Genomic DNA, 16,926 nt, shown 5'->3' with positions numbered 1-16,926 from the left:
CCAGAGAACTGCTAAATATTTTCCAGTCATATTTGACTCATTTGCCCCATGAAAGTGAAGGGAGTTTCTGGCACCGACTCTGAGTTCATGACTAAAGCATTGCAGGGAAACATTGTTTGGTGAAACCCAACAGCATCGCTAGTCCAGAGACGGAACCACCTGAACTCCAATTTACACAACTTACAAACCAACGTTTAAGGAAAGAGACATTCTGTCAACTCAACACAGACAGGTTTCCATGCTTACCACAGTACTGAGGCTGGCCTAGTCAAAGTGTTCAATGACATGAACACAGACTGTGGAAGAACCACAGTGCTGGTTCTGGTTCTGTTGGACCTCACTATGGCAAGATGGCGCCGGTGTGTATGGCTGCTCGTCTGTCATTCTTACGTTTGACTTGTATCATCTACGGAACTGAATCTCTGCTGGCGTATGATCGCAACACACTGCTAGACCTCCAACCTTTGGCCCAGGATATGGTGTTATTTGATGTTGGTGACCAACAATCCTCGCCCCCTTCTGTCGGAGATTCCGAGTCACCTGCTTCGGGTACCAGCGCTGCTTACACGGCGGAGACGTTATCGTTGTCGCGGTAGACGAAGCGGCCGGCTGGTGAAGCTGAAGTTCTTTCTGACGCACTGTCCTTGTTTTACCCGATCATCACGTGGATTATTTCTAGGCTCTCGATACCTCTGCGTTTTTTGGATCCTGTTGATGTCTGTTTGGTGCCTGTGGCTGGAGTTGAAGCCCCTCTGCACCGCCGCCATTGCCCCTCCCGCCCCTATATTTGCCGGCGGTGTCTTCAAAACCTGAGACCGCTGTGCCAGGTCTCCCAACCTGTTGAAGCTCATGCTCCAGTTCCTGTCAGGTTTGGCCTAATAAACGCCAGGTCGCTTACGAACAAAACTTTTATTCTTCGGGACTTTTTCATTCATCAAAATCTGGATTTCCTGTGTGTGACTGAGACGTGGCTGAGTGTTGGTGAGTCCAGTGCTCTGTCTGAGCTTCTACCAGCAAACGTTCTTATTTTAATTCACCTTCAGGGAGAGGAGGAGGCACAGCGACTGTTTCCAAACAGGACTATAAATGTAAGCAGTTTTCTACAGACGCCATTCCCCAGCTTTGAGTTCACGTCATTTGAGATGAGACACGGAAAGCCTGTCTTCTGTGCTGTGGTTTACCGGACCCCCAAATATAATAAGGATTTTATCTCTGACTTTTTAGCTGGGATTATAACTAACTATGATCATGTTCTGATTGTTGGAGATCTCAATATACATGTGTGTTGTCCTGATAAGCCTCTGGTAAAGGACTTTTTAAACCTTCTGGACTCCTTTAACCTGGTACAGGCCGTATCTGGCCCCACACATGAGCGCGGACACACACTGGACCTGCTTATGTCCTGCGGTCTGCCTGTGGATCACCTGGAAATCTGTGACTCTGTGTTCTCAGATCACCTGCCTGTTTTATTCAGGGTTAGTTGACACCTACTGCAGTTAAAACCCGCGCTGCAGCTCAGCGGATTATTAACCCCTCCACGGCCACTCAGTTCTCTACTGCTTTTCTTCAACTTCATGGATCATCTGATTTCCTCCACTTTGATACTGAAGAGCTCTGGTCCTGGTTCTGTTCCTCCTGTCAAACAATCCTGGACTCGGTTGCTCCATTAAAAACTAGGCAACCAAAGATTAACCCTGAGCCTTGGTTTAATGACAGAACTCGTGCTATAAGAAAGGAATGTTGCCGTGTTGAACGCAGGTGGAAGAAGGATAAACTGCAGGTTACTTTTCAAATTTTAACAGACTGTTGGCGACTCTATCAGAGCACAGTTACAGAGACAAAAAGGGAATATTTGGCTAATATTATCTCCTCAAACAGACATAACCCACGTGTCTTATTCAACACCATTGACTCTATGCTTAATACTCCACAGGATGTCTGTTTGGAAGCTTCTCCTGACATGTGTGAGAATTTTCTGTGTTTCTTTATTGAGAAGGTTGGTAGTGCCAGGGCTCTTACCATAGCTCCTGACTCTGACCCCCCTGTTTCGGTCCCTCGCTCCGTTTCGGTCCCTCGCTCCGTTTCGGTCCCTCGCTCCGTTTCGGTCCCTCGGTCCCTCGCTCCGTTTCGGTCCCCTCCGTTTCAGTCCCTCGCTCCGTTTCCGTCCCTCGCTCCGTTTCGGTCCCTCGCTCCGTTTCGGTCCCTCGCTCCGTTTCGGTCCCTCGCTCCGTTTCGGTCCCTCGCTCCGTTTCGGTCCCTCGCTCCGTTTCGGTCCCTCGCTCCGTTTCGGTCCCTCGGTCCCTCGCTCCGTTTCGGTCCCTCGCTCTGCTGCTTTCACTCAGTTTGAGCCTGACTGTCTCACGTTTAGAGGATGTGGTTGGCCATATTCAGCCAGCAGGTTCCCCCCGTGATCCTGTCCCTCCACGACTTTTTAAAGATATTTTATCTAGCATAGTGCAGCCTGTTTGTGCAATTATAAATAGCAGTCTGTCCTCAGGTGTGGTCCCTGCTAGTTTTAAACATGCAGTAGTGCAGCCACTGCTTAAAAAACCTGACATTGATCCTTCTGTTCTGGCAAATTATCGGCCCATCTCGAAGCTGCCTTTTCTTTCTAAGGTTTTAGAAACAATTGTATACCATCAGCTGAAACAGTTTTTAGATGAGGATGGTATTCTGGAGGTTTTCCAATCAGGTTTTAAAACTCTTCATAGCACAGAATCTGCTTTAATAAGAGTTTTTAATGACATCCTTTCAGCATGTGATTCTGGTAATCATGTTCTGATTTTACTTGACCAAACTGCTGCCTTTGATACAGCCGACCACGACATTTTAATATCGTGATTACAGCTTATTGTATGTATTGATGACACTGTTCTTAATTGGTTCAGGTCCAACCTGGAGGACAGAACATTTTCAGTAAATATTAGAGACTCTGAATCATCTACTGCTTCAATGCCATATGGTGTACCACAGGGCTCCGTTCTGGGCCCACTGCTTTTCTGTCTTTATTTACTGCCTGTGGGTTCTATCTTCAGCAAACATGGGATTTCATTTCATTGCCAGATTTATTTGCCCCTGAAGCAGAAAGATGTCCAGCCAATCAAACATCTCCTGGCATGTCTAGATGATGTTAAAGCTTGGTTGGCTTTGAACGTTTTACATTTTAACGAAAAGAAAACAGAGGTGATGGTGTTCGGACCCAGTGGCTCCTGTGAGTCCTCCTCTGTTGACCTTTGACCCTTGGAGGTGCATTTTAAACCAGTTTATTTTAAACCAGTTTATTTTAAACCTGTTATTACAGATCTTGGTTTTAAGGTGGACAGTGATTTTAAATTGGACAGCCACATTAGAGCTGTGGTTAAGTCCAGTTTTTATCACTTAAGGCGATTGGCATCAGTAAAATCTTTTCTTTCCAGGCAGCATTTTGAACAGTGATCCACGCTTTTATTTCGACTCGACTGGATTATTGTAACTCTCTATATCTGGGAGTCAGTCAGTCACTGCTCTCACGTCTGCAACTGCTTCAGAATGCGGCTGCAAGACTTTTGACAGGAACTGGAAAGAGAGCATGTGACCCTGTCTTGGCTTCACTTCACTGGCTGCCTGTTTATTTTAGGATCCGTTTTAAAATTCCTATGTTTGTTTTTAAATCGCTGCATGATCTTGCCCCGGCTTACCTCACTGAGCTTCTTCACCCTGACATACCTTATGGGTCTCTTGGAGGAACCGAGATCTAGAAGGAAGCTCAGAGGGGACAGAGCTTTCTCTGTCGGGGTCCTAAGTTATGGATGACCTGCAGGTCAGAGGCCCCTTCACTGTCCACTTTTAAAGCTCATCTTAAAACCCATTTATTTCACTTGGCCTTCAACTCCAGTGAGATCTAGTTTCATATTGTATGTTTGTTGTTTTAAACTGTATTTGTTTTTATCTATTTTATGTGCAGCACTTTGTTTCAGCTGTGGTTGTTTTAAAGAGCTTTATAAATAAAGTTGGTATGGTGTTTGGGCGGATTTACCTGGATTTCTGTTCCGAGCATCAGATGTGTGAATGTGTTTCCGGATCTCTTCATTCATTTCCATCCAGTCGTCATGTGAACTTTCAAAGAGAGAACAGTTACGTTATGAACAGCTGTAACGTTCAGGCAGCTGGACAACATATCTCAGAAACACGTCGTGGCTCTGGTAAGGCACAGACCCACCAGTGGAACTTATTCTGAAAACTTGTTTCCATCTTCAGGGTGTTGAACTCCATCCGGCGTCCTGCAACATTTAGATGAGCCTCTGCTGCACAACCTGAACAGAATAATGAGGTTGATGAAGCCGTTTCATTCCAGTGTTTTGAACCTGAGACTCACCTGCAGGACGGCCAGCAGCTCCAGAGAAGTTAATGATAGTATCAATGAAACTGAGGAGCTAATTTGAATGTTGCTTTTCTGTTGAAATGTGCATAAAAACCATTGAAGGAAAAACTGATGGTGTCTCTCTGCTTTGTTTCCTTCAAGGTGATAAGGGGCATTATTTGGCCAAAGCAACTTCAGAATCAACTGAGACATTTATAGAGGAGGATTTTAGAAATGTCTGAGGTTGTTTAGCTCTGGTTTTGGTTTTCTCACACCTGTGACTGTACCTGATCTGAACATCAATAAAAGGAAGCTGTGGCGTCTCCAGTGTTCTGCTGCCGGTTCACACCAAGCAGACTTATGTTTCTCTGCCATAAACCGATTATTGTTTCATTAAAATGGCTTTCATGGGACGCCCCAGCAGCAAACTCCACATATTTCTATCTTGGTTCATCTATAGCCGGGGGGCCCAAAGGGGGTTCTGCAGGGCCGGAATCCTGCATGTTCAGTTCTCTCCCTGGAACCATCAACCTTTTCAGCAGATCCATTTTCTAACGAGCCATGACTGGATCCCGCTGCGTTAAACCAGGGAGAGACTAAAACATGAAGGATGGCGGCCCTCCAGGACCCACTTTGGGATCTAAACAGACAGAAAATCAAGAAGTGTGGTCAGCAGAACATTAATTGTTTTACTAAACCAGGTTCAATCAGCTGTAAGGGGAATTTAAATCCATCCTTTTGGACTAAATCACAGAATCTTAACCATCTCCAGAGGACATGCAGACTGGGTAACTTTTTCCTAAGGTTTGTAACAAGGAGGGTCTGCAACATCTGATCCTCCACCAGAGGTCGCCATGCTCCAGTAGGCGGCGCTCTCCTTGTGCTCTGTGCTCCAGCATTGTGTCAATAAGAAGTGGTGCTGTGAAGAGAACAATAATCAGACTGAATGTTGAACATCAGCTGCTTTCTCCTGCTGATTTAAACCTTGTTGGACAGATGGAACATTGGCTGTGGATTATTCTGGCTGCTCTTTTCTCTGGTAAGATACAAAGATGTTTCCTCTACATGGAGTCTTTAAAGCTGCTGATTGTTCTCCTTTAATCAATCATCTTTATTGATCCGTCTCTTCCTCTGCATGTTCTGTTCTTCCCAGAGTGTAAAGGAGACTCAGTGAAGCAGACAGGAGGAGAAGTTGCTGCTGCAGCAGGAGAATCACTGACTCTGGGATGTACTTATGATACCATCTCTGTGACGCCAACACTGTTCTGGTACAAGCTGGAGGAAAACAGTTTCCCTCAGTACATGCTGAAGCAACAAACATCAACAAAATATAAAGCTCCAGATTTTGACAGCAGAAGATTTGATGCTGACTTCAATAAAACCAACAAATCATTCAACCTGACGATCCAGGATCTCCGTCTGTCAGACTCTGCTGTGTACTACTGCGCTCTGCAGCCCACAGTGACAGGAAACACCAGAACCCTGAACAAAAACCTGCAGTACTGCACAGCAGCCACTAGAGGGCCTCACTCTGTTAACCCACTAAAACCTGCAGTACTGCACAGCAGCCACTAGAGGGCCTCACTCTGTTAACCCACTAAAACCTGCAGTACTGCACAGCAGCCACTAGAGGGCCACATACATCATGTTACATTAACATGAGGTGCAGCAGCATCTTCATCTGGTTCTCTCCAACAGTTCAAACTGGGAGAAGTCAGTGGAAACCAGTGGAAGCAGTTAGGAAACCTACTGGTGAGAGATAAACTTCCATAGATTTAGTTGTTTTAACTCCACTGATAATTTTTACACTGATGCAACAGTCTGTGAATGTTTCTTTACTTCTGCTTTATAATAAACATCTGTGAAGGTTTTTGTTTAAAATAATTGAAGTAGTTTTATTCTGAAAAGCTCCAAAGAGTCTGATCCTCTCCCAGCCTGTTTCTGTAAATGTTTCTGCTGTTACCTACTGAAAACACTTGCAGCTCAGCGCTTCAACCACCACGTTCTCAGCAAGGAAACTTCGGCATTGCCACCCTGTCACCATTATCTACATGACTGATCAAATATGGAGGCCAAAAACGGGGTAAAACTTCAATCTAATATGGCCGACTTCTTTCCTGTTTCATGTAGCTTATTTCTGCACGTCTATGAAAGATTATCAAACTTCATACAGGCAAACTTCACTCAAACTGGACACAGGGTGGATATTTACATCACTTCCTGTGAGGAATTGTGTTTCTTTGGAGAAATCAAGGTAATCGTTTAAAATCCAGCGCGTTGCTTTGGTAGTACAGTTCTATGTGAAACACTGGAATATCACATCATCTGCACTTTACCATAATTGGACCTGCTGCTTCTTCTTTGGTGTGGTTGAGTGCCTTTAGTTAATTTTAGTTGTATATATTATTATTATTGTGTGTTTGTTTATTTAATATTATATATATTTGACTTTTTGCACGGGAGTTGCAATAGAAATTTCGTTGAATCCTGTTCAATGACAATAAATGCTATTCTAATTCTAATTCTAATTCTTCTAATTCTAACCTGTAATCATGTTTCAGAGACGCATTGAGGAGCAGTGAGAATGATTTTGTTGTTTGTTGTACATGGTTCCACCTCAACACGCTGCCCTGCGCCTGGTGATATAACGAGAAGCGTATGCCTGTCAAGAACTGCATGCCCTGTTGCAGGAGCATGCATCGCTCTAAACCAGGGGCGGGCAATCCTGGTCCTGCTGCTGTCCTGCAACTCTGAGACGTCTCCCGGGTCCAACACACTTGAATCCAACAGCTGAATCACCTCCTAAGTGCAGCCAGGTTCCCCAGAGTCCTGCTAATGACCTCATTACTTGACTGAGATGTGTTGAAGTAGAGACACATTTAAAAGTTGCAGGAGACCGGCCCTGGAGTTGCCCATCCCTGCTCTGAACTCTCGCATATTGATGAGGAAACTGACCGAGAGCAAACTTTTAAAGATATTGGTAACATTATCACGTTTCTTAACCATGTAAAGCCCTAAAATGGTGGGTTTTATTTCACAGATAAATAAATCAGATTTTTACACCTTTATTGAGACGAATGAGTTGAAGGTTTTTCAGTGTCTGATGAAAATGTTTTCCGCGGATGGTTTAAAATGCCCCAATTTTTCTTTCAACACCATAATAGTTTAAAGCTAGAAAACAGATTCTGTGTTAATAGAACATTTCACATCATCCTGAACTCTCTCGTCTATTAATGGAGGGGATGCATTTTAATTTCTGAGCCTGCCAATATCTGCATCCCGGCTATTGTTCTGTTGATATGAAACTTATAGCAGAGCTCAGAGAATAAGAATCATTACATAGAGAAGGTGAAATGCCTCTTAACCCTTCATTTCTTCAAGTTAGCAGGGGATGCATCTTTTGGCAAAGCAAAATATTATCTTGCCGATATTTGCATGCTTTTATTTTCCCCAAATATTCTTCTATTCATAAAAATCTTCATAGAACAAGTGTGATTATGTACAAAAGGTTATTTCACTCTTAACTCTTCATTTCTCCATGTTAGCAGGGGGATGCATTTTTGGCAAAGCCCATTATAGACTGCCAATATCTGCATGCCCTCTGCATTTTCCTAAATATTATTCTATTGATCTAAAACTTACACCAGGAACTCAGAGAATAAATCTCAATAAATAAATGCTACATTTATGTATCTGGTCTGTGTTAAAATAGGATTATTTATGGCCCCTGTAGGCCTAATGGACACTGAATTAATTTAGATTAATGAGAAGTGGAAAATAGTAACATTAATTTTAAATGTATTTTTTGATTTGTTGTTTTTAAGACTAATTGTGGACTTAAATAATGTTTCCCTGGTGATGTTTTGGAGAAACATATAATTATCCAGTAATTACACTTCTACTGAACAATAATTGTTCGCCTCAGAGACCGACCACCAGGCTGAGCAGGTTTACTGGGGGAAACCCTGAAAACAAAGTTTTATTTAGGATTTTATGTAAATTATTGTTCTGAATGTCCTGAAATCATTACATATTTCCATCAGAAAGTAGCTGAAGCTGAGAGGAAGAGGAGGAGGAGGAAGAGGATGAAGAGGAGGAGGAGGATGAAGAGGGGGAGGAGGATGAAGAGGAGGAGCTGGTCTGTTCCTGAACTCTAAAGAGACTCAAACTTCCTCCTTCAGCTCAACTCTCCAACATTAACTCTGCTCAACATGCTGTCTCTGCTCACATCTGGATTCACTCTGCTGGTTCTGATCACTGGATCAGGTTGGTTGGAGTCTTTCAGAGAATAATCTCATCCTTGTTGTTCTTCACTTACATCAGTTCTTTCTTCCTTCAGGTGTAAACTGCCAACAACTCACTGCAGCAAAGACTGAGGAGTTCAGTTCAGAGGGCAGCTCTGTTACTCTGACCTGCAGTTACTCCAAAGGTTCAGCTAATTATTTATTCTGGTATCGACAAAATCCAGGAAAACATCCAGAGTTCCTGAAGTCTCAATCAACTTCAGGTGAAGCAGAACATCTGGACAGGATGACATTTATAGGAAGCAAAGAAGAAATGTCCATGACGATCTCCTCTGCTGCAGTGACAGACTCTGCTGTGTACTACTGCGCTGTGAGGCCCACAGTGACAGGAAACACCAGAACCCTGAACAAAAACCTGCAGTACTGCACAACAGCCACTAGAGGGCCTCACTCCCTGTTAAACCACTAAAACCTGCAGTACTGCACAGCAGCCACTAGAGGGCCTCACTCCCTGTTAACCCACTAGAATCAAGATTAAAGTTTCTTTAAGACTGGCTTCACTTAAAATGGCTCAGGAGTTAATCATTCCCAAAACTGATGTACCAATGCAGATTGGAAGCTGAACTAATGGTGGGGAAAGGGTCTCATCTTTCCAGTTAATGAGGTCAAGACATTTAATGCAATCAGAAGAAAGGACTGACTGTGTCAACTTCACAGGGAGAACAGATGGGGGCGCTGCACACCTCAAAGGGCAAAGAGGGCAGATGACCGCCTCACCTGGTGAGCTAAACCAGGTGAGCTAAACCAGGGCCTGATGGAGGCCCCAAAAATCCCTGCGGCTCCTGGCTGATGATACATCTGACCTTATATCTGACCCTATGTCTCACTGATGGGGTCCAGGACTTGTGTTCATCTATTCCTCCAGCCCTTTTCTGCAGTTTGCGTGATCTGCCTCATGAGGCAGCAGGTCCGATTCTCTGCAGTTAGTTTCCATCTCATCAGGGTTTCTATGTAAGAACCTGCAAGGCAGCACTTTGGCATCCGAGTGTTAACCAGTAGAGGTAAAGCTCCAAGCCCTTCTAGATCTCTGCATCTTTAGTGTCGCTCCTCCACCTTGTTTCCTCATTGAGGTTACCTGAACCGATCTCCAGATCTGGATTTCCTGTTGTTCCGTTCCACTCAGATTCTGGTCAACGGTCCCCAGTTGGCTCCTTCCACTCCACTGCTGCTGCAGACCCTGTCCACCATCCTGCTTCTCCATCACACTGCTGCTCACCATGGTTCCCATCAATGAATGTTGACTCACCTGCTGGGCTGCATCCACCACCCCATCGTCAGCATTCGTTCCATTCGTCAGTAAGAACCTGGAATCCTGCTGTTTGCACATTGTGGAGGAAGAGGAGGAGGAGGAGGAGCTGAACTGATCCTGATCTCTAAAGAGACTCAAACTTCCTCCTTCAGTTCAGTTCAACTCTCCAACATCAACTCTGCTCATCATGGACTATTATGGTCTGTCTCTGCTCATCGCCTCTCTGCTAACAGGTCACAATGTCTCTGTTTTTCAAAAACACGTTTTCAAAGTTTAATAAATGTGAATTTATTTACAGAAACTGAAACTAACAAGTTTCTCTTCATCTAGGAGTCAGATGTCAACAACTCACCGCGCTTCATAATGAAGAGTTCGCTGTAGAAAAAAGAAAAGCTACTCTGTCCTACACTTACTCCAAAACAGCAGACGGCAACGATTATTTCTTCTGGTATCGACAATATCCTGGAAAACCTCCAGAGTTCCTGATTTCTCATTTAGGATCTGGAGCACAAACATCTCAGCCGTTTCCTGGTTTCTACTTCAACATGAATGATGATAAAACCCAGATGGATCTGCTGATCTCCTCTGCTGCAGTGACAGACTCTGCTGTGTACTACTGCGCTGTGAGGCCCACAGTGACAGGAAACACCGGAACCCTGAACAAAAACCTGCAGTACTGCACAGCAGCCACTAGAGGGCCTCATCCCTGTTAACCCACTAAAACCTGCAGTACTGCACAGCAGCCACTAGAGGGCCTTACTCCCTGTTAACCCACTAAAACCTGCAGTACTGCACAGCAGCCACTAGAGGGCCACACTCCCTGTTAAACCACTAAAACCTGCAGTACTGCACAGCAGCCACTAGAGGGCCACACTCCCTGCTTCTATGGCTTATTAGGTTTCAGTCTGATTGTCTGATCGTTTGAGGCAATATAAAAAACTGAACATAGAGAGAAAACAATCTCTTTGATTGTTAGGGTTAGCGTTGCCCTCCTGGTCGTTGGGAAATTCAACGACCAGGAGGGCAGACTAGGAGTTGCTCACCTCTAATTCAGAGGTGGGCAACTCCTGGTCCTTGAGGGATGGTCTCCTGCAACTTTTAGATGTGTCTCCACTTCAACACACCTGAGTGAAATGATGAAGTCATTAGCAGGACTCTGAAGAACTTGACTGCATTTAGGAGGTGATTGAGCTTTTGGACTCAGGTGTGTTGGACCAGGGAGCCATCTAAGAGTTGCAGGACAGCAGCCCTTGATGACCAGGATTGCCCACCCCTGCACTATATCTTTAATATAGCTATAGCTCATCTGCTAAGGGCAGGGTTGCTCAAGTCCAGTCCTCGAGAGCTACCATCCTGCAACTATGAGATGCATCCCTGCTCCAACACACCTGAATCAAATGAATGGTTCATTACCAGGCCTGTTCATAGCTGATCTCTGTCTGCTGGAGTAAGGCTGCATCTAAAAGTTGCAGGACAGTAGCTCTCCAGGACTGGACTTGAGCTCCCCTGGCTAAGGGTAATTCAGCAAAGGGTTTGCCAACCAATTGAGGGACAGCTGTAGAGTCAGAATCATATGAAAAATAAAAAGTTTGATTGATTTGGTTTACAAAGAAGTTACTTATTCTATTTTTTAAATGTTTAATAACATTTTGATTGTTACAGAATCTCATAATTCTTTACAAAAAATATTTCTAAATTGTGAAACAGTTTTAAATTGTAAGCATTGAGTGAATAAAAGACTTATTTCATAAACTAGAATATGACTGAAAAGTTCCTTTGTCAGCAGTTCCATCACCAAGTGAAAGACATTATATAATTAGATAACTTCTGTTTTAACATATTTATATTTCATTCTATGTTTAATACATGCTGAAGTTTATTTTTGAAAGGTACTATTAATCTGATGAGTACGTATGATCAGGATGTATGTCCAAATCTTTGAATAAGACTGTTCACATGAAAGTTTTGGCTTCATTCTTTGCTCTAAAAAAAGAAAAGGCCCTCCAGTGACTGGGTGCATCAGCGTATCCCACTCCTCCTCGTACTCACCAACTTGCAACACAAAGTCACACCCTCAGTTTAGCATGAGTTAATTCCTGGGAGAACTCAGAGTCTCTCTCTGGACAAATATCGGACAGCCAATATATAAACCATGAGGCTGTTTGTGAACAAGCAGCTGATCACTTTTTAAATGATAACGAAGCTCAGCCATATGCTGAGCTGAGGATGCTGCCTGGACCCAATGAAGAGATGCAGAGACTGTAGCTCTTTGGGAAACTCTCCATTAGCTTTGTTTCCGTAAAATCTGTTTTGTGTTTGATAAAAATTTTCTTTTATTTATATTAGCCTTCCTGTAGGTGTTTTCAGTTCCACATGTCACAGAGGGACATTGCAGACAAATACATATACATTCTTTATAAGAAACTAGTTCACCTAAAATTACAGAACTTTGTATGATGTTTTGCCCTTAATGATTCTGAGGAGTTAGAAAATGGGAAAAAATTATGTTCAGTCACAATAATTTAGAAAATGTAAAGGACTGGATAATCTGCTGTTTTAGCACATGTGGGGGTGTTCAAGGGTGTGTGTGTGTGTGTGTGTGTGTGTGTGTGTGTGTGTGTGTGTGTGTGTGTGAGTGTGTGTGTGTATGTGTGTGTGTGTATGTGTGTGTGTGTTTGTGTGTATGTGTGTGTGTGTGTGTGTGTGTGTGTGTGCTGGTTTATCTATCATTATGAGGACTTAATCTTGTCAAACAACTGACATTGTTGGACATTTATAGCTGTGAGGACATTTTGCCATGTCCGACAATAAAAACATATTTTTGAGTTAGGTTGGGATTAAGGAGGGAATTAAGTGGCTCAGGGGAAATGTCAAGATCATAGAATTGATGGGAGTCAGTACAAGTGAATAAACGTGCACTGAAACAGGAGTGTGTTTGTGTGTGGGGGTGGAGTTCAACAAAGGCGGTGTTTACTCAGGGCTGCATGTACACTGGAGCCGCTGCTGGCTGTGAAGAGAACAATAGTCAGACTGAATGTTGAACATCAGCTGCTTTCTCCTGCTGATTTAAACCTTGTTGGACAGATGGAACATTGGCTGTGGATTATTCTGGCTGCTCTTTTCTCTGGTAAGATACAAAGATGTTTCCTCTACATGAGTCTTTAAAGCTGCTGATTGTTCTCCTTTAATCAATCATCTTTATTGATCCTTCTCTTCCTCTGCATGTTCTGTTCTTCCCAGAGTGTAAAGGAGACTCAGTGAAGCAGACAGGAGGAGAAGTTGCTGCAGCAGCAGGAGAATCACTGACTCTGGGATGTACTTATGAGACCAGTGTTTATTCAACGGTTTACCTCTTCTGGTATAAGCAAGACGAAAACAGTTTCCCAAAGTACATGCTGAAACGATTCTCATCAACAGGAGATAATGCTGCAGATTTCAGAAAACAAATTTGATGCTGAACTCAACACTGACAAGAAATCAGTCAATCTGACGATCCAGGATCTCCATCTGTCAGACTCTGCTGTGTACTACTGCGCTCTGCAGCCCACAGTGACAGGAAACACCAGAACCCTGAACAAAAACTCCACAGCAGCCACTAGAGGGACTCATGAGTCAGGGTGCAGGTCCATAAGGTATTGGTATAGCAAACACGAAACATACACACTTCCTGCATATAAACATCCCCAAACCTTAAACTCATTGCCTCTGCTGGCCCCCATCCTTCTGTTGTCCATGTTTCTTTATGTGCAGAGGTATTTTGCAGCCCCAAACTGTATCTGCTTTGCACAATGACAATAAAGGCATTCTGACTGTATCATGGGAAAAAAGCTCTCAGAACAAGTTATGTTACCTCTTCAATTATGGTCGCCACTTCACAACCAGGACAGGATGTTAAGAGTTCCAATGGACTGGGAGAAAGATGAAAATCACCTGACCAGGTCCTTGGCAGAAGTAAAGAATGAGGTAACCTTGGTGCAGTTAAAGCTAACCAGAGGCTGAACTTGTAAATTTTTTTCCTGTAAACTTTACCAGTTCCACTTTATACCACTTTATAATCACCCAGTAGCCTAGGATGAACAGCTTCACTCTTATGGGTATTTTCTCTTCCCTTTCTTGAAACTAAGTCACAAAAATCTGCCCTAAAGGTTTTAGGAAATTTTCTGTTTTCATAAGCTAACAGCAGTTAAGCTAGCTGTGACTAACCTGCTGATATAGAACTGTGAACAGTGAATCAATTCTAATAAAATCCCAATTAGGTCTTAAACGATTCCTTGAATGACTCGAGTTCCTTGATTATTAAAATTCCTCCAGAAAAATTTACCTGCGTGTGAGCTTCACTAATTCATGTTTTATTATTTAGCACTGTGTTCCAGCGGGGACATTATTAGTTTTACATGGAGCTCTGACTTCTCTGAGTTGTTGGTGAAAGCCAAGTGTTAGCAGCATAACCTCAAATTTTCAAGTTCAGCCTGAGGGGATTTTATTAATCGATGATAATCCAGGTTTTCATCTTTTGGGGACCAATAAACATCCTTAAAATGACGGGTGCGCTGCCTGGAGTCCGGCAGCTTTTCTCCTCGGAGCTGCTGGTTCAGAGCAAACAGTGGGAAGAGCTGCAGGAGTATTGATGCAGGTAGAGGACGGACTGAACACGGCGGGCGGCTCCAGACGTAGCTTTACAATGAACCGCATAATAAGTTTCATATCATCCTGGTCTGAACAAAAGGGAGGTGGAGCATCATGGTGGCTAATGGCTGGTAGTTTCTGAATGTGATGAACGAAGGTGCCATAAATATCCCGTATTGCTGCCAGGTGTTTTGTTCATTCATTCACTCGCCTGCGCCCACCACCCGCCACCTCCAGGTGACATTTCTGTATCTTCAAACCCAAAGCTCGACAAGTTTGGGGAAAGATCACAGTTCATCTATTAAACTGACTGACAATGAATACATAAACTAAGAGCTGGAGTATAGACATTTTTTATGCACATTTGTGAGCCTGCCTTCTTTATTATTAAATTGAATATAATTTCAGATTCTTGTATAACTTCCTTAATGTTAAGTCTCAATGTTTTATTTCAACCAGGAAACAATATGGAACAAATTTAAACCTTTGATTATCAGAATTTAGTTGGAAGAAATTGTCAACCATCCAGCATTTTAGTAAATAATAAACCGTCAACAGTTTTTTTTCATAGAAACCAGCGTAACGGTTTGATACTGAGAACTTTAAAACCAGCTGAAGCTGAGAGGAGGAGAAGAAGGAGGAGGAGGAGGAGGAGGAGAAGGAGGAGGAGGTAGAGGAAGAGGAGGAGGAGGATGAAGAGGGGGAGGAGGAGGAGGAGGAGGAGGAAGAGGAGGATGAAGAGGAGGAGGAGGATGAAAAGGGGGAGGAGGAGGAGGAGGAGGAGGAGGAGGAGGAGGAGGAGGAGAAGGAGGAGGAGGTAGAGGAAGAGGAGGAGGAGGATGAAGAGGGGGAGGAGGAGGAGGAAGAGGAGGATGAAGAGGAGGAGGAGGATGAAGAGGAGGAGGATGAAGAGGAGGAGGAGGAAGAGGAGGATGAAGAGGAGGAGGAGGAGAATGAAGAGGAGGAGGAGGATGAAGAGGAGGAAGAGGAGGATGAAGAGGAGGAGGAGGAGAAGGAGGAGGAAAAAGAGGAAGAGGAGGAAGATGAGGAGGATGAAGAGGAGGAAGATGAGGAGGAGGAGGATGAAGAGGGGGAGGAGGAGGAGGAGGAGGAGGAAGAGGAGGAGGAAGAGGAGGAGGATGAAGAGGAGGAGGAGGAGGATGAAGAGGAGGAGGAGGAAGAGGAGGATGAAGAGGAGAGGAGGAAAAAGAGGAGGAGGAGGAAAAAGAGGAAGAGGAGGAAGATGAGGATGATGAAGAGAGGAAGATGAGGAGGAGGAGGATGAAGAGGAGGAGGAGGAGGAAGATGAGGAGGAGGAAGAGGAGGAGGAGGAGGATGAAGAGGAGGAGGAGGAGCTGGTCTGTTCCTGAACTCTAAAGAGACTCAAACTTCCTCCTTCAGCTCAACTCTCCAACATTAACTCTGCTCAACATGCTGTCTCTGCTCACATCTGGATTCACTCTGCTGGTTCTGATCACTGGATCAGGTTGGTTGGAGTCTTTCAGAGAATAATCTCATCCTTGTTGTTCTTCACTTACATCAGTTCTTTCTTCCTTCAGGTGTAAACTGCCAACAACTCACTGCAGCAAAGACTGAGGAGTTCAGTTCAGAGGGCAGCTCTGTTACTCTGACCTGCAGTTACTCTAAAACTGCTGTTTATGATGATTATATCTTCTGGTATCGTCAATATCCTGGAAAATCTCCACAGTTCCTGATCTCCCACTCAGGAACAGGAACACAAACATCTCAGCCGTTTCCTGGTTTCTACTTCAACATGAATGATGATAAAACCCAGATGGATCTGCTGATCTCCTCTGCTGCAGTGACAGACTCTGCTGTGTACTACTGCGCTGTGAGGCCCACAGTGACAGGAAACACCAGAACCCTGAACAAAAACCTGCAGTACTGCACAGCAGCCACCAGAGGGCGCCATGCTCCAGTAGGCGGCGCTCTCCTTGTGCTCTGTGCTCCAGCATTGTGTCAATAAGAAGTGGTGCTGTGAAGAGAACAATAGTCAGACTGAATGTTGAACATCAGCTGCTTTCTCCTGCTGATTTAAACCTTGTTGGACAGATGGAACATTGGCTGTGGATTATTCTGGCTGCTCTTTTCTCTGGTAAGATACAAAGATGTTTCCTCTACATGGAGTCTTTAAAGCTGCTGATTGTTCTCCTTTAATCAATCATCTTTATTGATCCGTCTCTTCCTCTGCATGTTCTGTTCTTCCCAGAGTGTAAAGGAGACTCAGTGAAGCAGACAGGAGGAGAAGTTGCTGCTGCAGCAGGAGAATCACTGACTCTGGGATGTACCTTTGAGACCAGTGGTACTAATTATGCCTTGTTCTGGTACAAACAAGAAGAAAACAGTTTCCCAAAGTACATGCTTAAGCAATACTTCACAACGAGAGA

At 44.0% G+C, this 16,926-nt stretch overlaps 1 gene segment (V, D, J or C); it reads left to right on the top strand.

The window, feature by feature from the left end:
- Positions 1-15,927: 15,927 nt before the first annotated feature.
- LOC129352748 (T cell receptor alpha variable 3-like) lies at positions 15,928-16,505 on the top strand. The segment is given in 2 exon segments: positions 15,928-16,004; positions 16,078-16,505. Coding segments are annotated over 2 exon segments (483 nt in total).
- The last annotated feature ends 421 nt before the right edge of the window (positions 16,506-16,926 follow it).

This window comes from Poeciliopsis prolifica, unplaced genomic scaffold (genome assembly GCF_027474105.1).
Source record: "Poeciliopsis prolifica strain line A6 unplaced genomic scaffold, Auburn_PproV2 SCAFFOLD079, whole genome shotgun sequence".
NCBI classification, from domain to species: domain Eukaryota; kingdom Metazoa; phylum Chordata; class Actinopteri; order Cyprinodontiformes; family Poeciliidae; genus Poeciliopsis; species Poeciliopsis prolifica.
This window is presented reverse-complemented; position numbering and strand designations above follow the sequence as displayed.